Genomic DNA, 21,722 nt, shown 5'->3' on the forward strand with positions numbered 1-21,722 from the left:
GTTTGTGTTTTGCAGCTGAAGCATGGTCCTGCCCGTGTTGGGCTTGTCACTGACTGACTACCAAGGGGAGACCCCCTCCGACATGTTCACCTACGGGACTTTTCCTGTTGGCTCTGCTGCTTGGTTCCCGCTGGAATAACCCCTCGCTTCTCACCGCACACACTCAACGGCCCTGCCAGCGCAGCGCAAGCATCCCATGAAACCCCCCACCCTGCCGGGGTCATGGCCCTGGGCCCCCTTCCTCTGCATGAACCAGGAAAAGAGAAACCATGAACTTAAACGTAAACATCTGGCTGGTGTACAGGCCCCTCTCCTTGGCTGCAAAGCACTGGTGGGCCCCCTCACTACCCAGCACATGTCCTGAACTGGGCTCGGACTCATCATCCACCTCCATTCCCACCTCTGCTGGAAGCCCTCCGAGGAAGAGGGAGGCAGTTTTGAGCCGCTCTGTGCTGCATCCTCCCCGCGTGCTGGTGGATTTTGCTTTGCTGCTATCAAGGTCCCCATCTGCTGCCATGACTCCTGCCCGCTTTCGACCCGAGTTCCCACTTCCCAGCAGCCTTGGATGGGGAACCACGACTTAAACCATTTGCAAAGTCCATTTTCCTCATGCACCTGGGCAAGGAGGGCCATGTTTGGACGGGTGAGTAAAGACTACCTGTTTATTTTCCCTTCCCAGCGCAGGCTGGCTCCTTCCCAGGAGAGCAAGAAGGTTTGCACCCTGGCTCCAGGCAGCTGCTGTGCCAGGAGGGATGCTCTCCCTCCTTCCTCCCTTCTCCCTTTGGAACAGGGACCGGAGAAGCTGGGAGAAGAGAGGAGGAGAAAGACAACTGCTTCCCAGTACCGCATGGGCACAGCCGGGAGCTGGAGCTCTCCCCTCCATACCTGGGCAGTAGCATTGCCCCTGTGCCCTCCTTCCCATGCTCCTTCCAGCCTGGATCCTTTACCCCAGCACCCACCCCTGCCCCTCACGTGCAGCACTGGCACTCCCCTGCTCCTGACTCCCGGGCTGGGACAGGGGCAGCTGAACTGGCCGCTGATTTTGGGGCACAAACCTCCATCGCCCACGCGACTCCTTCCAGCGATGACAAGGAATGCAAGCTTTAGTGACAAAACTCTGCAGAATCTGATTGTGCTTCGAAGAAAACAAACAAGCCTTTAGCTGTCTTCTCCTTTGAGCGCATGCCTTTTTATAGGGAAAAAGAAACCAACCTACCGTGCATTTCGTAACTTGATTTTGAGTATTTGCTGAAATGGATCTTTATGTAATAACTAGAAATATTCAACTGTTTAAGGTGGGGAGGGAGGGGGGATTTTCTGGGGGTTGCTGTTTCTCATTGCGTTTACATTTGGAAAGGGGTTGAGCCGCTACGATGCTCCTACCAGGGGTCCCGCGGCTGCCAGCCCCCTCCCCACACCGTGGTGGCTCATCCCGTCCTGTCCCAGAGCACTGGATGGGTGAAGGCACCCACCTCTGGGGGCACCCCCCTCCCCAGGGCATCTTCCTGCACCCCCCGGGTCTTCCTGCAGGGCAAACCACAGCAGTGGCTTTTGGAGAGCCACCAGCACGTGGCTTTTGGGACAGAAGACAGGGCCAGGATGAGGAATTTTGGTCTCACCTCTTTGCCATCGGGTAGAGGTCTGAGGGTGGGTGTTTTTCCGGCAGTTCTTCCGTTTCTCATTCTCTTTTTCCGACTGGAGCCTCTTTGCTCATTGATGTGAGGCTCCTGCAGCGCTGCTGCCCTGGGGGACTTTCTAGCTCCACTCTCTGCATCTGCATGGCGTTTAACTTTCTAGATGGTGCGTGTGTTGAAAAACAAAGAAATGAACAAAAAACTGCTTGTTTTGGACATAAGAAAAAAAAAGAAAAAGAAAAAAAAAGGAAAAAAAAAAAGAAAAGAGGAAATGTTTCCTCCATGTAAATACTGAGCGTGTATTTTTGCCTTTTATGTGGTTTTGAACGCTTTGCTCTCTGTCGAGGCAGGGACGGCCACCGTGCCAAACGCAGCTGCGTCCTTGCAGACTGCAAAAAACGTTTTCCCACTGGATGGAGGGGAAGAAATCCAAACTGCTGGGGCACGGACAGGCCCTGAGAAGTGTTGTGGTGTGTTCCGCTGTGCCGGCGGTGCGATGGCTGCTGGTGATGTGTGTAGAAGATGCCTTTCTGGGGGCAAATCACAGAGCTGCTCCACGGGTGCCCATGTGGGTCCCCTTGCCCTATGCTGTTTCACCGTAGGCTTGCAAGAGATGACCCCAAAGCAGGGAAATCCATGCAGGGAGAGGATTAGCTTTTAAGGTAGACTTTTGGTGTTTTTACAGATCTGTTTTTCCTCCTATAGTCAGGTAGTGCTGAATTTTTTTCATTTTTAAAGGAAGGACTCAGCTCTTTCACAGTTCTCTTTCTCCCTCTCTAGAGCTGGCTCTGAAGTCAGCCACAGTGAATGCCATCCACCTTCTGATGCCAGGCTCTCCAGGTGGCAGGAGGGTTTTTGAGGATTGGTATAAGGTGGCTGAGGATAGAGAAGGTCACGTCAGGGCTCTGCATGGGGGCTGGAGGGTAGATGCCATTTCAGCCTGGTTTTGAAGCTGCTGATAAGTGTGGACCTTGGGTGAGCTGTGAGGGTGAAGCTGCTCCAGCAGCTGCTACTGGAGAAAGGAATGGGACAGGAGGTGCAGTAGGATTTGCTGGGAGTGACAGATGAGATGCTGGGGTAGATACAATCTCCTTTCACTGAGAGCCCACAGTCACTGCTAGGGAGAAACATCTTGGCTTCCAAGAAGGCTTTGAGGTGCCTTCTTGAAGGGGGTTTCTCATCCTTGAGGTTTCACTAAGGTCACCTCCCCGGGAGGCAGCTGGATGTCCTTGCAACACTTAAAACCTTTCTGCTCTTTTCTGAGGGAAGCAGAGTCTGGGGTTTCAACTCATTCTAGTCTTCCAGTCAAGCTGAAGCCTGACCAAGGAAGACCCAACTTCCCAACATGCCCATGCTGGCAGCATTAAGCACCTGCACTTTAGGGATCTGTCCTGCCTGGCTTCTCTGTCCCACCTTGTCCTGCTTCTCCCGAGCAGGTTCCTGTATTCCCAAGAGCATCTCTGAGCAAGCACTGACAGATCACCACCATTTCTCTCAGTATTCGTGGAAAACATCTTCTGTCTCTGTCTTCCTTCACATTTCCTGATTTCTCCTAAACTTGCAGGAAAACTATAAAAATAACCATCAACTGCCACCATCTTCTTTGGCTGGCAGAGCCAAGGATGCTGCTGTTACGTCTGTGCTTTTGAGCTGTTGGCCCCAACAATCCCCCCCTGGTTCTGGGGATGACAAGGTCCAGGGATGCTCCCAAAAAGTGACATGGACAAGGCCACCTTGTTGGGATGGGGTTTACCACCATGGACCTTCTGTCCCTGTCAGCCTCAAGGCTGGAGATCAGGCTGTGGCACATTTCATTTCCTGGCATAGACAGAACCCCAGAACCCTACCTGTCTGGATCAAACCAAACTCGGAAGTCCTACAAACTCATCCTCTCTTTCACCTCTCACGGGGGATATCTGGAAACACTTGCTGTGGTGGTCTTGAGCTCTCAGCTCCGCAGGTGGGCTTGGGAGCTGCCTGTTTTCCCTTTCTGGATGCCAGGGTCCAATGGCAACATCATAATTTCTCACATCTTGCTGGTGCATCCCCTCTGGAAGATGAAGAGGCTACTCCTGGGTCTCTGCTCTTTGCTGGAGGAGCAGGGACTCCCCTCCTGACCCCAGACAGTCACAGTTGGGAGAGTGCTTTCCCCCCTCCCCCACATGTAATGCCCCCTCTGCCAGGCACTGAATTTCTGCGTGACCCCAAACCTGCCTCCCCTCCCTTTGCCTTCCACAGTGGATGCTCCCACGGATCTCCAGAGGTTGGAGCAGGCAGGAACAGTCATCTGCTCCCACTTTGAGCTCACAGTGGGCCCTGCAGCCTGTGGTTGGATTACAGTGCCATATGTGAGAGGGCAGCCATGCAGCCCCATGGACCAAGAGCTGTCTGCCAGCAGGAGATCCCTCCTCTGACCATCCCGGGAGATTGGCTGACCCTTCATCCTCGGCACAGGGCACATCTCATGGTGTGCACCATGCTCTTGATGCAGCACTGAGGTAGAGACCTTGCCATCCCCCATGTCCCAAGGTGCAAGTCCTAGCCCATCTGCACCAGACAGGGAAGCCCAGATGTGAGCAGACTGTGGGGACATCAGAGCAGGGGCTGGTGGCCACTCTGCCACCCGTCCCACCAGCTGAATGTCCTTCCCTCCTGCAGGTCATTGACAGGGAGTGGGAGAGGGAGAGGTGGAGGGGACTGTATCAAGTGGCTCCTTCCTTCTTTGGGTTGTTGTCCCTTTTTTCTAACTGTTGCACAATTTTAGGGCTTTTGTAACATTTTTTGGACAAGCAGGGAAAATAAGTTAACAGTGGTTTAAGAAAAAAAAATGAGATCTATCTCTCTCTCTTATATATTATATATATAAAAAAAATATATATACTTACAGGAAATATCTATGGAAATATTTATTTAAGATGACTGCAAAAAATATATTATAATTAAGATTATACCAAGCTTTGTCACGTAACAAAAAATCAGGCCCCGGGGAGGGGTAGCTGCCTGTCCCCTCGTGTCCGTCTGTACGGTTGCAGCTGAAGCCTTTCTCTTCTCTTTTTGTAAGTGCACTCGAACTGTTGAGCAGTGTGACCGTGTTGGATTCAGTGGGAACTTGGGGGTGGGGGGTGGGATTGGTTTTGTTTCCTTTTCCTTTGTTTTTTTTTTTCCTTTTCTGAACCTGTGGCTGTGAACAGAATGATCACTGCTCAAATCCGATGCTCTATTTGGGGAGGGCGGTGGGGGGGACTGGGAGTAGGGTAGGTGTGGGAGGGAGGGCGAGTGTCAATTTTATTCTTGGTGTTCAAGTGCAATAAATAGCTACCAACTTCTGAGCATGGAAACGGGTGATTCTCCGTCACTGCAGTGACTCAGACAGTCTGCCACCCCCTTGTCCCTCTGTCACCGCACTCCTGTCCTCGAAAGCATCGAGGCTGAGACCAACCCTTGGGCAGCGGTTGCAGGTATCCTGCTGCCTGCAGGATGCTGGTACCCTGGGCACTGGCTGCCCTGGGTGTTTAGCCTTCCTGAGGCTTTGGGGAGCCCAATGTCCCCCCCCAGACCCAGCTCACTGCAATCATCCCTTTTCCCAGGGACGGGGCTCTGGAGGCTGCAGGTGTATGGGAGCCCCCAGGAGCTGCTCGAGCTGGATGGGGGATGGAGTTGCCCACTGGGCAGTTTGAGGGAGCTTTGGGGGAGCTGGTGCTGCAGGGTTAGGGCCACAGAACACCCAGGTGAGTCCAGGATGGGTTTGGGGGGCTCCCAGGGGCAATTGCTGGGCTTTGCCCACGCAGGTGGGCTGGTACCTCAGGGGGACTGGGGTCGGGCTGTCACAGCCCCTGTCCTGCACCCCCAGTCCTGAGGTGCCCCCATTGTTCCCCCTCTCCCTGCCATCTGCCCTGGCCCCAGCAGGTGTCAGCACTGGAATGATCCTGCTGCCACATCCCCCCCCAGCCCTGGGCAGCCACGCATGGCCCAGGGCACGTGTCCTCTGGGTGTGTCACTGCCCCCATGCCTTTTGCCCCTGGTGTCCTCCCACACTGCCAGCTTTGCTCCCCAGCCACATTCCCTGGCACAGCCTCAGCTCCTTCCTTCCCATCACTCTGCAGCGCGGTTCTGGTTGATGGCAGCTGCCAAGGGAGAGCCCCAAGGATCCCAGGATCGCAGTGGGGGTTTGGGGAATGTGGCAGGACACCATGCGAGTAGGGAAAGCTGGGAGACATGCAGAGCCTGGACCAACTTGGTCATCCCAGAGCAGTTCAACTCCATGCCATGGAAAGGTGTGAAGCACTCCTGATTCCTCTGGCACATTGTGGCTGGCAGTAACATCATGGAACACCTGGGTCCATCACCTGCTCCATCACCCCTGGAGACCCCCATGTGTGCCCCTCCGGGGGCCAGCCCAGCCCGGGCTCCCCAGCCAGCACCCACAGCGATGGCTGGGCAACACCGTGACCTCCTGAGGCCTCCTGCTCAGCAAATAGTGTCAAGGTTAGAGCAAGGGATTCATTGGGGCCATAAATGTTTATGGCAGGCCCTCCCCACTCCCCAGCCGCCACGGCCTGAACTTTCCATCAGCCACACTTTTATGGTCGGACTCTAATGATTAACCCGGGGGCCAGCGGCCGAAGGTGCTTCGCGCGCAGTTGTGCTGCAGGAGCCCCACACGCCCAGGGAAGCTGCAGCCATGGTGGGGTCTGGGGAGCAGGATGGGGAAAGCCATTGGTGGTCCTGCAGAGGAAAGGAAGGGCAGAGCCATCCAGGAATGAGCTCAGCATCCCTGGGCAAGAGGAGGTGAGCAGGCAGATGGAGCAGGTGTAGGAGCTGGCCCTCTGCTCTCAGAGGTGAAAAGGCAATAATTAATTCTCCCCCACTGTAGGGAAGGAGAAAAACTGCAGCCTTATGCCAGAATTCACTCTGAAGGCTCAGGCAACAGTGCTTGATCCAGTGCACCAGGACCACATGCATAATCCAGACATAAAACCCCAGTTTGTGTGTTTATCCTAAGGTTTGGTTTTTTACCAGGACGAAGATTTGCAGGACAGAGCCCAGGGCAGCTGTGCCTGCCATCCCTGTAAGCCCCTCTAGATGTGCCCTTCTTCCATGCTGGGGACCCTCCAGATAATCCACACAAGGGCTGCGTCACACACCAGTTTTACTGGCGAGCTGATGGCACATGGAAGGCACACATGACCCTGGGATGATGGACACTGGCAGCGTCAGGTCCAAACAGCCCCACCCAGGAGCTCACTGGCACCTTCAGGTCAGCAGCATCAGCAGGAGGTGGGGTCCCTGTGTCATGAGCCCTGGGCTGATCTACCCCAAAATCATGTGCAGGAACTGAAACCCAGCCCTTCTCCTTTCCCTGGGAAAAGCAGTACCCAGGGCTAGGGCCATACATTGGATCTGTCCCTTGGCAGTGGACATGGCTCCTCCTTTGGCACTGGGTCCAGCTGAGACCTGTCCCTGACCTCCTGTACACATGGGGAACAGGTCACCCAGCCTCTTCCCTTCTTTCAAGTCACCCAAGCCCTGCCAGGCACCACAGGGAAAAGCTGTCCTTGGGGATCTCCAAGCCCGGAAAGGCCCAAGTTGGTTTGTTTATAAAGCTTTTTTTTTTTAATTGCTTTTAACTGCTCATTTATTAGGTCAAATTTCTTTGAGAGGACACTGACTAGTGCTGGTTATTTGCTGGAATACCTCCGTGTGATCAGAGCACACTGGTGCACATTGTCCTCGGGGCATGGAGGATGTTACAGCCTCTCTCACATGTGTTTATGGGTTACTGGAGTCAAATACACACAAACAGAGAACAGACCAATGCAGAGGACCTCCTCAACCTCTTCCACCTCCCCACCTGCTGCAGCCTGGACATTCCTGCACCCTGGACACCCCTATACAGGGAGGGCAGGGCTGAGGGTGGGAGCGGGGCAGCCCTGAAGCCCTGACACTTCAACCAGACACTGTCACATGAACGGATGGACTCATCACACAAGTTTGTCACACTGAACAGAAACACATCAGGGGCACCAGGATGGGCAGCAGCTCTATCATGGCAGGGCCATGGTGGTGGTGAGGAACCTGGCAGGGTCGACAGCTCCCGACTGCTGCCCAAAAGACCCCCCAAGCCGTCCTGAAGTGCTGCAGTGCAACCCGTGCAAACTGGGGGTAGGGGGGGCCCTCACATCATGGACTCCTCCTCATCCTCCTCCTCCATCTCCCGGTCCACTTCGATGGCCGTGTTCTCGTAGCTGGTGATGCCCCCGTATTTCCTCATGTGGACCATCAGTGGTTTGGGGGACTGGCTGCCCGCCAGGCTGGCCACGTACATGCCCGTCCGGTTCTCCTCCAGTGACGGGCCCCAGTCCATGGTGGGCCGGCTGGCCTGCTGGACTCGCTGGAGGGAACAGGCAGAGGGAGCACGGGCATCTTGCACCAGCACTGCCTTCACCCCCACAGCCCAGCATGCCCACACCTCCCGGGGGGACAGGGTGCTCTGCCAGCCCCCAGGGACTGGAAGAGCTCCCCATGAGCATGGGATGGGGCCAAATACTTGTCCTGAAGCTTTTTGGGAAGGCAGCTCTGCCTAAGTGCCTTGCTGTGGGGGTTTTGTTGTCTGTGGGTGCTGGTGGTGAGGGCTTGCAGGAGAGAGGGGCTATTGTAGGGCTACAGCCCTGTGCTGTGGGGTTAGTCACCCAGACAAGGGGTTGGTCTTTGCCAAGGGGGCTCCTGGCCATGCCACGGTGCCCACGGCTGTGTCAAGCCCTGTTACAGACAGTAGGCGATTGCTGCCTGGGGAGGGCAGCAAGCTCTGCTCCTTTCCTTGTAACAGCCTGGGGAGAGCAGTGAAGGGCTGGGAAAGCTGTATGCAGCCAGCAGCTCCGTAACCTGCTCCTGGGAGAAGCCTTTCAGTGCAGGGATCCCATCTGGGCTGCCTGCACAGTCTGGCAGCTGCCTGCCTTGCTCTGCCTTCGCTCCTGCCAAAGAGGTGCAAAGTCCCGGGTGCCCATGCCTGCCCCACGTTTGGGGCAGGCATCCAGCACCCTGTGCTTCCCCTCAGGGCACAGCAGGCTTGCTTTGGGGTGGGAATGCACACAGGGCTGCTCACTACCTGCCTGGCATCATGGTAAGCAGCGCTGCTAGAAATGCCTTGGCATGTGCCAGCCATCTCTCACACCCCGTGGGCAGGAAGGAGAGATGGGGGACACACCCCTCCAGCAGAGAGACTACAGAAACTTCCAGAAGGTATAGGCTTGGCAGGGGCTCGTGCTCACCCCTGCACACTTCTGGGGTGCAATACCAGGCCCCTCCTACCTCCCACAGGGTTCCTTCTTCTCGGAGCACAGCCACCACCATGCCCAAGGGAATCATCAGGAAGGAGAGGACTCCCATGAGGATGCCCAAGACCTCGGCCCAGGCGGGGAAGCGGTAGCTGCCGTACTCGGAGGGCTGGTACTTGACAATGTTATATACCAGCAGAGCCTGTGGGATGGGAAGAAAGTGAGGTCATCCCAGAGCCCTCTGAAGATCTCATGGTCAAAAAGAAAGGCTTGGACATGATGGACACCTCCCAGCAGAACCTGGGATGGTCCCTGGTGCAGGAGATGCCAGCAGAGCAACTTGTCACCCTGGGAGGTCACCCAGGGATACTGGCACCACTGTGGCTCTCCAGCACCTCAAGCTGAGCAGTTACCATCATTGTTGCTGGGGATAGGATCATCCAGCAGGCTCTGAAGTAGGGCCCTGGTTTGAAGCCCAGCATCATGTGGATGTCTCGGCAGAACCTCTTTATGCCTGAAGGAAGGAGAAGGAGAAAGACTCAGAAGCTGTCAGCCCTCCCCCAGAGCCCAGTGCCTGTACCAGGCTGTGCTGCACTGAACAAAAGCAGTGGTTTGCATCCTCTACGGCAGAGTCTCCCCTCCCAGCTGGGAGATGGAGGAGGGGGTCCCAGCTAGTACTGTCCATGGGACTGGTCTCAGCACCCCACAGATCTTTGGAAGGTGAATCCAGTGACAGCCAAGAAGAAACAAGTGGTGGGAGGAGAGGTGTTTCATGGTCCATTGTGAGTCTATTGGTTTCCCTATTGCTCCCTCTAAATTCCTCTCTCCATACAGGCAGTCCATCCTTCCCTGTGCCCCTGTGGGGACGAGCCCCTTACCATAGACACGTGTCACCACGAGGCAGGTAGTGATCACCACCACCATGAGGCCAAAGCCAGCGCTGTAATCATCCAGTAGGACCAGCCAGTACATCCCACCCTGCGGAGACAAAGCACAATGGCCAGCATCTCCAGGACCATCATCCCAATAAACCCCCACCCAGCTCCTCCCACTTTTGTGGATCCTGGGGAAGACAGCAGAGACATCAAGAGACATCACACTCCTTATGGGGTTGGTGTAGGGATGAGAATAACACTGTGTCACTCCCCTTGGACTCACACCTTCTGCAAGCCTGGGCTCATTGTTTCTCTTTCACCTTGATAGCTGATGTGAATACTTGTGTCTGCAAACATGGCCATGACCAAAGTTCTCCCTAAAATGAAGCCCTAGTTGGTCCCCACAACGGATCCATGCCCACACCCTTACCTCTGTTGTGAGGATGAGCCCCATCAGGAAGAGGGCAATGCAGATGACAGCTGAGAACGAGGCTTTCTTTGGCCGCAGGTAGTAGGGAAATTCATCTGTCACTGCCGTAACGATGGTCTCCATGAATGCAAACTGCTTGCACAGGAGGAGAGGGTCCCCTGAGCCCTCAGGCTGCCTGTGCTCCACAGCTGGCTCAGTGGGCTCTCTCCTTACCTGGCTGTCCAGGCCCAAAGTTAACAGCATGAAGAAGAACAGGAATGACCAGAATGGAGAAAGGGGGAGCATTGTCATGGCCTGTGGGTACACCACAAAAGCCAGACCAGGACCTAGGGGAGGAAAAGGACAGCAGGTGAGAAGGGGGTGAAGGGGCTGGACATGGATGGATGGAGAAAAGGAGAGCTCAGCAGAGCAGCACCACAGCAGGGACCTGCCAGGACTCTTGCACAATGGGCAGGAGGGGTCCTGCAGCAGAGAGTGGAGGGGTGCAGGAGAACCAGCCTGCTCCTTGCTCAGACCTTCCTTAGGCATCACTTGTTGCTCAGCCTTTACACCACAAGAACCTGTCTCCTCCCTTCCCTCCCCGTGGCCAGCTGAGCATACAGCCTCATCCCTCACACCAACCTCCTCAGGTGCCTTCAGTCCTGGAAGGGACACTCCTCAGCACACTCAGGCAGAAGGGGAAGGGGAAAGGGTCTTCATTTGGCCTCACCTGCTTTTGCCACCTGGTTAACAGGGACCCCAAGCTCCTGGGACATGTATCCCAAAACAGAGAAGATGGCAAACCCTGCCAGGATGCTGGTGATGGCATTACCCAGGGTCACTATGAAGGTGTCCCTACAGAGGAGAGATAAGATGCTCTGAACACGCTCTCTCCTTCTCACCCCACACCAGTGCATGATGGCATTGCCAGCCCCAGGAGCCACAGTAAGGTGACCCAGTGTGACTCTCCCCCAGGACCTCTCTTGACATGTGCTTTCCAGGGCAATTTTGTGGGTTCCTCCCAAGCCTGCTTTCCCCTGTGGAGGGGATCAGACCAAATGTCCAACACCCCTCCCTATTGGTGAACCACAGACAACTCCAGCCTCAATTATCCTCAGACTTCAGCACCCACAGCCCAAAACTTTGGAGCTGGGTGCTCTGCATTGGTGCTTAGGAGAATTTTCTCCCACAGATCCCTCTGTTCCTCTCAGGCCTGTGCAAACTGCCAGGTATTGCCATGGTGCTCGTGCAAGGAGCAGTGCTGGATGACTGTGTGCTGCACCGTGTACTTCTGCTGGCTTTGAACCCGCTGTCTGAAGTTTTCATGGCTCCCCCCAACCCACTATTTTTATGAGACAGCAGCTGGGTCCCACCTGTAGATATTCTGATGGAAGGTGTTGTACGAGGCGAAGGTGAGGAGGCCCCCAAAGCCCACCCCAAGGGAGTAGAAAATCTGCAGGGCTGCCTCGATCCACACCTGGGGGAAGGAAGCAGTTCTGAGGAGATCAGGGGTTTGGAAACCTCCTCACAAGGAAGATGGCATTGAAAATCTGCTTCCCCAGACTCCTGGGCACATCTTCCCCAGCACCCCAGGCATGCACAGCCCACAGGATGTTTGTCTTTCCTAGTTAACACACTCACCACTCACAGTGGATCAGCTGGCTAGTTAAAGGGCTAGTGGGAGTGTTTTAGAGCCAGCCCAGTGTGGCATTAAATGTAAAACTGGGTGGTCTCTTGGTGGCCGCCCCTGCTGACCCCTGCTCCACCTGCTGAGATTTCTTGAGAACAACAGAATGGCCAAATCCACCATGGGAACCCACTGCCTCATCCAGCCCATCACTGGGGCTGGGATGATCCTGCCCATGGCCCTGGTACCTAGGGGAGGCTGTGACCACATTGTCCCTTCTGTGCAGAGCCAGAGTCACAGGCATGGGGATAGGCCACATGGGAACAGTGGTCAAGAAGAGGTGTGGGGCAAAGACTTTTGATCTTGGAGTAACCAAGAGAGAGGACTTTAGGTCAAGGAGTGGTCAGAAAAGACACCTGAGTAAGGGAACTGCCTCTGTTGCACACTGGAGGTGGCAGGAGAAGGTTAATTTCCGTGTCTTGAACAAATTGCACAATGTCCTGCTCACCTTGGAAGACAGCAAATGATCAAACTGGGGTGTGAGGTAAAACCGTATCCCCTTCCAGGCCCCCTCCAGGGTCACACCACGAATGAGCAGCATCACCAGGATGAGGTACGGGAAGGTGGCAGTAAAGTACACGACCTGTGGGAGAGCAGAGCCAGCTGGGAGAGCTGGGAGCAAGAGCACAGTGTGAGCACTGCCCCCCTGCCCTGCCCCCTGGGTGGGACACTGCACTGCCACCCTGCAGTGCTGGGGTCCTTGGGCTGCAGCAGGGCTGGTGTGTCAGTCCTGCTGGTCTCTACGTGTGGAAGGCATCCCGGGAATGTCCTGTGTCCAGCAGATGCTGTTTGTGGGTCTCACTTTCCCAGACGTGTAGAGTTGCAGGCACTGGTGAGCACCTCTGTAAATCCCCCCGAAAGAGGCCATCCAGCCCCTACCTTGCCAGAGGATTTGACTCCCTTAAGGATGCACAGATAGACGATAGTCCAAGAAAGGAGCAGGCACAGACACAAGTTCCAGCGGATCCTCCCGGGATCCCCGATCCCTGAGCTCCCTTGGATGTGCAGGACATACCGACTAGAGAGAAAGGAGAACTACTAGTGAGCAGCCACTGGCACCCTCTACCTTCTTCCAGGGGCCCTCTCTGACCCTGGAAATGCCTCTGCTGCAAAAAATAACCTTGTCAGCCATCCCAGGCACTGGCAGCTATTTGTCAAGGAAATGGGAACAGTTGGTGTGAGACTAGAGGGGATGCCTGGTATCTTGAGAGCAAATTCCTAGCCATTCCAGGCATGGGATTCATTTCAGTCTAACACATCACCAGGCCAGAAAAGCAGCACTAGAACATGTCATCCCAGTGGCTAAACTGAGATATCACCCACAGCTGAGCACAAGAGCCCATCACTGCTCCTACAACACCGGCCATGAGTGCCTACCATGCCATGATTTATGAAGCACAGACCCCTCACCCCTCATTCCATCCCCATCCTCTCCCTTGCTGGATGCCAAGCACATCCCCACGTTCTCCTTACCTCCAGTACTCCTCGCTGGGGCTGACAGTGTTGGTGATGTTGACGGGGAAGGTGGTGTTCCCCCCCTTGATGACGTGGTGGTCCAGGCACAGGTCAGTGTTCCACCAGTTGCCGCAGTGCTGCCAGGGCAAGTCGCTTGTGAGGGATGCAAAGAGGTAGAAGAGAACATAAGCAATGATCATATTGTAGTAAATGGCCACCAAGGAGACGATGAGGATCGTGCCCATGCCAATGCCTGGAGGAAGGAGAGGGTAAAGAAGGAGTGAGCCATCTCTCCGGAGCAGAGCACATCCAAAACCAGGGTCAGACACTGCATCTCAGCAGCCAAATGTTCAACCAGTCAGAGGTTCACCTGGTGAGGGAGCCTTTTATTGCCATTTTACCCTTTGGACATGCTTTCTCTGTATTGATGATCTATTGCCCCATCCAGACAACTTTACTCCAGTGTAATGTTGAGAATAAAAAGATTTGATTTGACTTTTTTTTTTTTTTTTTTTAATGCTTTATTCTCCTCTTTGTCTTTAACAGTCATTGCTTAGCTTTCATGCTCTGGCTTAATAATTTTCATACTATTTCTACTATTTCTAAACTGGTCATGCCATCCAGAAACCTCAAAGACTGACAGATCTCATAGATATCTTGCAGCTATTAAAACAGCTAACCAAAAAGTCCGGCCTGCTCCACTTTCTCCTAGGATTTAATCTTTGATGCTAACAAGAGCTTTGAGGGTCACAGAATGCTGCTGCTGGTCCATGTTCTCATCAATCAGGTCTTGCAGAGGCCTTGCAGAGGCTCTGGACTTTCCTCACGCACCTTTAAAGAGAGGGCTTATCTTCCAGACTGCAAGGGGCCCCAGGCTGGAGAACTGGCCAAGTGACAGTTCCATGAAGAAGATGGGGATCCCACAGATGGCCAGCATGATGAAGTAAGGAACCAAGAAAGCTCCTGCAAGAGGCAAGAAAAAAACTTCTGAAAGCAATACAGAGCAAACACCTAAAGCCCATCTGTGACAGGGAATGAAGCTCATTCGATATCTGTGGTCCTGAGGGATCTTCACCAAAATCTGGAAGACAATGAGGAGCAACAGCTCACTGTCAGTGCAGGAGAAAAGGGCTGTGATTCACCTGTCATGCTTCCCCCCTGCTCCCAACTTTCTTTTCTCAAACACTGTGGCATTCTCCAGTAATTATTGTGTGAAACAAGCAATCGCTCTGGGAGTAGTTGAACCAGCACTTTGCACCATCACCCCGGACTCTTGCCTTGCAAAAAGCTCCCTCTTTCGATAGCTGGGAAGAATTTGCTGACCCTGCTGAGTCCTGAAGGACACCAGGCCAAGAAACTGTTGGACACCAGGAGAGATGGTCAGGTAGTGTTCAGTTCAGCATTGAGCCGGGGATTTCTCTGGGTCCAGGAATACAGAGATGGATTGGCACATCCTTTCCCACACGGGTACAGGTGGTTAATGCCCTAAACTAGCATGGGGGGCAGGAGGAGGCATCACCTCACAACAATAACTAGTGCTTCTTCCCAGCCCTAAGAAGGGGAAGGGACACCTCTTTAGGGACATGTCCCACCAGCCCAGCTCAGTGATGGGGAAATCAGCCACTCCAAAGGATACCCAAGTACCTCCTCCGTTGGTGTAAGCCCTGTAAGGGAACCTCCAGACGTTTCCAAGGCCAACGCAGTATCCGATGCAGGAGAGGAGGAAATCCAGCCGCCCTGTCCAGTTCCCTCTGTCTTCTGGGCACTCGGAGCCCAGGTCCCCATCCTGGCTGCTGGGGCTTACCAGGAGATCTGGTGTCACGGGCTGAGCGAAGGAATGGGGTATGGGGGAAGGCAGACAGGGGTCAAGGAGGGAATAAAAACAGAGAATGAAGAATGGGAGAGTGGGAAGGAGTGCCAAGAACTCCTGTGTGAATTTGTAACCCGAAGTCGCAGCACTGACACTCGTCCCTTGGGGACACCCCATTACAGCAGCTCTCTGGTAACCACTCCAGGCAATGTCCTGCTCTGCCACTGAGCAAGGAAAGGGGATAAATGCAATCCCATGTGGCCAGAGCTTCCCTGGGAAAGGCAGGATGGTCCTGGTTCACCCTGGGAAGCTTCACCGGGACCCATCTTGCAATTCCAGGTTCCAAAGATATACTTTTAAGGGGCCACAATAAACTTTCCGGATATCCTGCAGAACATGGGCATGAGGACAGCAGGAGAACACTGTGGTGTGCCAGGGAGTGTGACAGCCCATCCCCATGTGCCACTGCCATGCTAGGCACTCAGCTGGCTGCTATTAAATGCTCCATATATTTTCCACACTTTTCCAACTGGAAAAACACTGTGGGGATTTTGTGATGCTCCCACTTGTCCCTGCTGAGACACCTCCTTCCAACTTTCCTAATATGCCCTGGATCAGTGCAGCGCAGGCAGGGGATTAACCCATTCCCTTCCTTCCCACTGTCTCAGCTCTGCAAGAGGGAGGTGTGGGTCCTGCAATCCATTTAGGCTGGGGTGATGCACTGTGAGGACTCCTTGCTCTTTGTGTATGGGTGTTTATCAGGCCTGCAGTGAGATGTTTGGTCTGAATTTCCCCAATCTCCTGATCTTGGGAGAGGGGGGAAGGCATCCCTGCTGGCTCTTATCCCTTCAGAGCTGAAAGCCTAAGCCAGCAGCTGCTGGGTGAGATCCCATCACAGATATCCCCTCAGCAAGACCAGGCAGCAAAAAAGTGGTGGGATGAGGATCCTGTCCCTGTGGCACCACATGTTGCTGTGCCCTGGCATGGGAGTATATCACATTCATACTGAAGCACAGGAAGATTCTAGGGTCCCTGCTGACAAGGCACCAGGACCAGGGCAGGAAAAACCCATTTGGGAACCTTCTCTTCTTCTTTGGCTCTCCAAAGAAAAAAGCAGCTCTCTCCATGTCCCTCTTCACAGTCCTAGGGAACAAGTCTATGGGAAGTGGTTGAGGGAGAGGAACCTGGATTTGGAGGGATCAGCCAGAAGGAGTTGTGGATTCCCTGCACCAGCGTGCACATGCGCTCAAAGCCTGCAGCAGACCCCAATTCCCCTGGAGACCAGAGCTGGCTGCTGAGCAGAGCTCAGCGCTGCCCTGCCACAGCCTCTAGGAAGGTGGCAGCCACCTTCTCTGCTCTCTTCCTCCTCTCTGGCTGGACTGGACTGGGGGATGCTCTTGTTGCTGGTTCCCATGGAGACACTGAGCCATGTTGTCGATGGTGAGGGCTTCCAGCTCCCACCCTTCACAGGGTGCACCCCAAACCCCCAGCCACCGGCACCACAGATGTGCTGCTTGCAGCCCAAAGGCACCAAACACAGAGATGAACTCACCCCCGTCCCCACCTGGTGTGAAAACCCCCTGAGGGACAGGACAAGCCAGGGCAAACTCTTCCCAAAGCCAACCTGAAACACACAGCCCCAGCAAAGCCGTACACCAAACCCCTCCGTGAAAAGCCCATCCCCACTGGATGCCACCGTCACAAGGCAAGGACCAGAAGAAAAAAGTTTCAGAAACACAGGCTGAAAAGTCAAAATATGACCCAAATATAATACTGTTGTTATAAAACTGTTGCTACCTGGCAGCCCTCCTGCAGCGGTTCAACACAGCTCTCTGGCTTTGCAACATCTCCAAGCCATGGCCATGCCTGCTAATTAGCCCAGCACGCACAGCAGGCATGACCTGCAGCTGTCTCTGCTTGCAGGGGATGGACAGGCTGCTCCACAACACCTCCCCAAAAGTTTCAGCAGATAAAACCTGTATTCAAATATCCCTGCTCAGTGGGGACCATCACAGTTGGGTCTTTCCCCCCAAAAGGCTTCCCCGTCCATCACACTGCCTCGAGGGAGCTTTTGATTTCCAGGTTTGCATCACAGAAAACCAGCAAGCAGGGATGCTGGGAGATCATTAAATCCTCTGCCTGACTCCTGCATCTCTGTCTGAATCCTAAACACCTGCGAGAGGGCACAGGTAGAGCTGCAAGAGCTGATTACATGCTGTGCCCATCCATCAGATATAGCACAGAAATCAACACAGAAGCAACAACAAGAAGAGAAAGGAACCAACTGGACCTTTTCCAATCTGTAAATGGCCCAGTCCCAATCTCAGTCCTCTTTTCAAGGGCCATAGGATGTAGTAATCTGTCACCTGTGTCTCCGTGATGACTGCCCCCCTTATAAATATCGTTACCTGGAGCTCTGCAGTTTAAATTTGATACCCCACAGCAGAATGCAGAGACTGCTCAAGCGTCAGGTAGACCCTGAAGACAATGAGAGTGTGGTCCCCACTGGGGATGTTTGGGAGGCACAGGCCAGGAATGCTGCTGGAAAACACACAAAAAGGCTGCTCCATGACCAGAATGCTCAAAAACGCCCCAAATCCCAGCCGTTCCATAGAAATCACAGAAAAACTGGCCTACTTGCCTGGCTTAAAATGAATTTCAAAGCACAGTATTTAAGGATTCTAGCCCATCTTTGTCCCAAATAGCAGAGAAAAGCACACCTCCCTTCTTCAGACTGCTGGAAATCTCACACACCGGCTCGATTCCAGATCCTTTTTTAAGGATTATTGCTCCCTTTCAGCCTCTGTCATAACAGGAATTTTCTTTTTCAGCAGCAGCTGAAGTGCTCCAGTGCTACAATATTGCTCTAGTGCTTTCCACCGTCAACTGCCATCCTTCAAACCGGGCTCCCGTCTCGCGGTTATAAACAGACGGGGACCAACAGCTCCCTTGGCAACCACGGTCTCTTTGAATACGGCATCACTTTTCATTATTCACCAAAAGATGTTCCCAAAGAAGTCAGCAAATCAAAGGTCACCAAGAAAAAAAAAAAAAAAAGCACTTTAATCTCTGCCAAGATAAGAGCTCACGTCCCTAAGAAAATCGCCCTGTGCTAATTATTTTCTGTAAACCAATTTACTTAAACCGGTCCAAAACTCAGCTGCATCCATGAAAAAAACAGCCAGATGAAAGTTACTTTTTCATCATATTTTGTCTCCACTCAAGCTGGCATTGTGGGGTCATTTTGCCAGTGTTTCGTGCATGGATCACAGCCTTTGATAGGGGGAAATGCCACCCGGTGCCAGATTTCTCCCCTGCGGATCTGAGCACAGCGAGTCTCTGAAGTGTGAGTCACTTCAGATTACCTCGAATTGCTTGTTAATCTCCGAGAGGAAAAAACAACAGAACAGCATAAAAATTAGTTCAAATGTAATATCGCTTAGAAAGTGAAGTAAATAAAGCATCGCTGTGGTGTGGGAGAGCCCCTCGAAGGGCTGCACTGACCCCGGGTGCCCCCAGCCCACGCCATGAGAGGGAGCAAGAGGTGGTGGAGTCAGCACAGGGGGCTTTGGGGGCTGGAAATGGCTGAGGCTGAAGCAAACTCATGACAGTGATGTCCAAAGTTCAGGGAGTACACATGGATACAAATGCTTATGGTCTTTCATCCAAAAACCCTGGGGAAGTTTTGAGGCAGTTTGTGGCAGGCAGAGGAGGGCAGTGGCTCAGGCAGGAGGAGGATGCTCTGCGGGTATGGAGAGGGACAGCCCAAACCATGGCTCCCACCACTGGCTCCTGTGGGCTTTAGCCCATTTCTACCAAATAACCCCCCAAAGCAAATAATCAAATTAAAACATCCACTCATAAATACCGTTATGCAAAAGCCAACCTGAAATCCTTAGAGCCTGGGAAAGATCTTCTCCATTAAAGAGGCATTTTCATATACCTAAAACACGTCTGGTGGGAAGGCTTAAAACTCCTGGCTTGCCAATGGGAAGTGGATCATAATGGGAGGGAGAGGAGGCTCTCAGGGTCCTGGGTGGGTGCTGCAGTTGGGCTGGGCACATCTCTCCATCAGCCACCACCAGCTGATGCCCAATGCCAGCATTGGACACAGGGGTCCCAAGGTGGCTGCGAGCACTGGGTTTTCCCCCTGGAGCTCAGCAAGTGGTTTTGGGTAATGGAGGATGGAGGGCTCTGAGCAGCACTGGGGATGGAGAAAATAACTCCAGAGACATCTGCTTTCCATCCCAGCTGATTGCCATGGGACTAAATGAATTCCTGAATAAGTGCTAAACAGGATCACCAGCATCAAGTAACTCAGAAAACCATTGGAAGGGACAAAGACAATTTTTAGTGGATCTTGCAATCACAGAGACATCTGAAAAAGCAACTTTTAGGAAAGAGGAGGAGAGAGAAGAGGCCAGACAATGAGTCCAAACAGTGGAGAAACAGCAGAGAGCTGCTGGCTGTCACCAGGCCACTGCTGGCTTTTTTATGTCATGTTTCAATATCCTAGGAATTTCCTGGCAGTGATGAAACTCTCATGGGTTTTCATTCATCAGGATGCTGGCACAGGTTGGAGTCACCCTGCCCTGTGGTTAATGGGCATGGATTGGCAGAGAGGAGAGCCAAAGTGGCTCCCAGCCCTGGGTCACTGCCTGGGATGCTCCAGGAAGTGCTGACCCACTGGCAGCAGCAGTGCATTCCTATGATGGAGCTGTGGCTGACAGCCTCTGCCACCCTGCTCCACCATGTCCCCAAGGGAGACAGGCATGAGAAAGTCCCCAAAGTGGGGGGAAATGGGAACTCAGAGAGCCTGTAAGAGCAAAGTGGTAGCAGAGGGAAGCCTGGGATGGGAAAGCCTGACAGCTGGGTTTAAAAAGGGTTTCCAGTAGGATGGAAAAAGGATTTGTAGCTCTGTCAGCTCTGCCCTGTACCCAGAGTTCAGTGTTCAGCTGGCCCCCCACCACCCAGACCCCTTTAAATCCTGCGGGGGAGGATGAGGAGTCAATCCAAGCTGCAGGTGGGAAAGTCACTGCCCAGCTCCCTGTGTGGGACTCCTCATCCCTTACCCCTCATCCCCGCTCCGAGCCCGGGGGGTTGGTGGGAGCAGTGTCCCGGGGTGCCAGGCTGCGGGGAGCCAGCTCTGCCCCCGGTGCCACCCCTGGCGTCTGTCCAGACACAACGTGCGTCACCCACCGCCGGCAGCACCTGCGGGCACGGCAGGGTCGGGGGTGCGGGCAGGAGCGGTGGGCACGAAACGCCCCATCCCTCTGCCCACAGTCCCGCTTTGGCCCCGCGCACGGACACTATCCCCTAATATCCGACTAATCCCTGTCGGCTGCCCACGAAGGCTCCCGAGGACAGGATGCAGGGCGCTAGACATGCCTCCCCCTCTCCCTGCTCCCAGCCCGGGGGTATTCTTGCTCCCCGCTCCCAGCCCGAGGGTACCCCCGCTCCTGGCTCTCACCTCCCGGGGGTAACCCCGGCTCCCCGGCTCCTATCCCCGGGGCACCCCCGTTCCCGGCTCTCACCTTCCGGAGATGCTGCTGCCGAACCTTCTTCATGCCAGACCCTGTTGCTATGCGCTCCCCGCTCCGACACTTTTCGTCTGGCTCTCTCCGGCGCTGGGGAGGGCCGAGGGGGAGAGGGGAAGCGACGGCCGGCGCGGAGGGTGTCCCTCTGCTACCGGGGGGAGCTGGGGAACGGCAGGAGTGAGGCTGGAGGAAAGGTTTGCCTCGAGTGGAGGATGGCTGCGTGCGGAGCAGGGAGGGAGGAGGGAGGTCTGTCTGTCAAACGCACTCCTGGCAGGGAAAGGGGGGCTCTGGGACCTCAGCCCCCGACCTGGGCAGCAAGGGGGGAACGGCTGCTGCCTCACTCATGCCACGAATGCATCAGGTGTCCCTAGGGATGGACCTGACTTTGCAGGCACGCTGCCACTGAGCACCCCACGTGCCCCAAGCAGCGGTGGCAGCAGCGCGAGTGCAGATGCCAGAAGCTCACAGCATCTTCCTGCACAGTGGGTCTTTCTGAGCTAATATTTACCGACATTTCCCATTGGGAAAGGAGGAAAGAACAAACTACATAACCTAACAAACACCTCTTTTTACACACTCACAGCTTCCTCAAAAATAAAATGATCTTTGGGTATTCACCAGGCAGGTTTTACCTGCCGTGGACTCACCCATCAATTCTCCCTCTCACAGGATACTGGCTGGGAATGCTGAGCCTGGAGCTGGCCAGGCTGACATCCAGGGGCTGCATCAGGCACTGTCCCTGCCTCGCCCTTCATGCAGGGCAGGGATGCTTTGTTTGCCTTTCGTGCCAGTGCAGTCTGAATCAGCTCTTTGACTTTTTCCCGTGGGATCCACCTAAAGAGAAGTGTCCCATGGCCATCTCTATGACGTGGGAGAGGAGAGACTAATGTCACCTTATTACAACTGCCTCAGCCCTGTGTCACCAGCACGGACTGAACTCTGTACAAACAACCCAGCATTCCTGGGTTGACTTCAAGCCCTTGTCTTCTTGTGTCCAGGGCAGTATTTGTCAGCAGAGACATCCAGGGCTGATGCTGCCCT

General features: G+C 54.2%; 2 protein-coding genes across 5 annotated transcripts in view; one reads left to right on the forward strand and one right to left on the reverse strand.

Moving 5' to 3' along the window:
• CAMK2A (calcium/calmodulin dependent protein kinase II alpha) overlaps positions 1 to 4,972 on the forward strand; it is a 34,799-nt gene extending 29,827 nt beyond the window's left edge. For all 4 annotated transcript variants that reach the window (XM_032703400.1, XM_032703399.1, XM_032703402.1 and 1 more), the window contains one exon: positions 16 to 4,972. In XM_032703400.1, the coding sequence (XP_032559291.1) occupies positions 16 to 19 (4 nt within the window). In that variant the 3' untranslated portion in view covers positions 20 to 4,972. The remainder of the gene's footprint in view (positions 1 to 15) is intronic.
• SLC6A7 (solute carrier family 6 member 7) lies at positions 4,528 to 21,048 on the reverse strand. Its single transcript, XM_032703398.1, has 14 exons — positions 20,679 to 21,048; positions 14,979 to 15,159; positions 14,166 to 14,297; positions 13,353 to 13,587; positions 12,759 to 12,897; positions 12,328 to 12,462; positions 11,566 to 11,669; positions 10,923 to 11,047; positions 10,427 to 10,539; positions 10,214 to 10,345; positions 9,787 to 9,886; positions 9,322 to 9,422; positions 8,943 to 9,110; positions 4,528 to 8,025 (listed from the first exon to the last, which is right to left on the reverse strand). Exons 1-14 carry the CDS (start codon positions 20,709 to 20,711, stop codon positions 7,810 to 7,812), a joined length of 1,914 nt encoding a protein of 637 aa, XP_032559289.1. The 5' UTR covers positions 20,712 to 21,048; the 3' UTR covers positions 4,528 to 7,809.
• Between the last annotated feature and the right edge of the window lie 674 nt (positions 21,049 to 21,722).

This window comes from Chiroxiphia lanceolata, chromosome 15, assembly GCF_009829145.1.
Source record: "Chiroxiphia lanceolata isolate bChiLan1 chromosome 15, bChiLan1.pri, whole genome shotgun sequence".
In the NCBI taxonomy this organism is placed as follows: domain Eukaryota; kingdom Metazoa; phylum Chordata; class Aves; order Passeriformes; family Pipridae; genus Chiroxiphia; species Chiroxiphia lanceolata.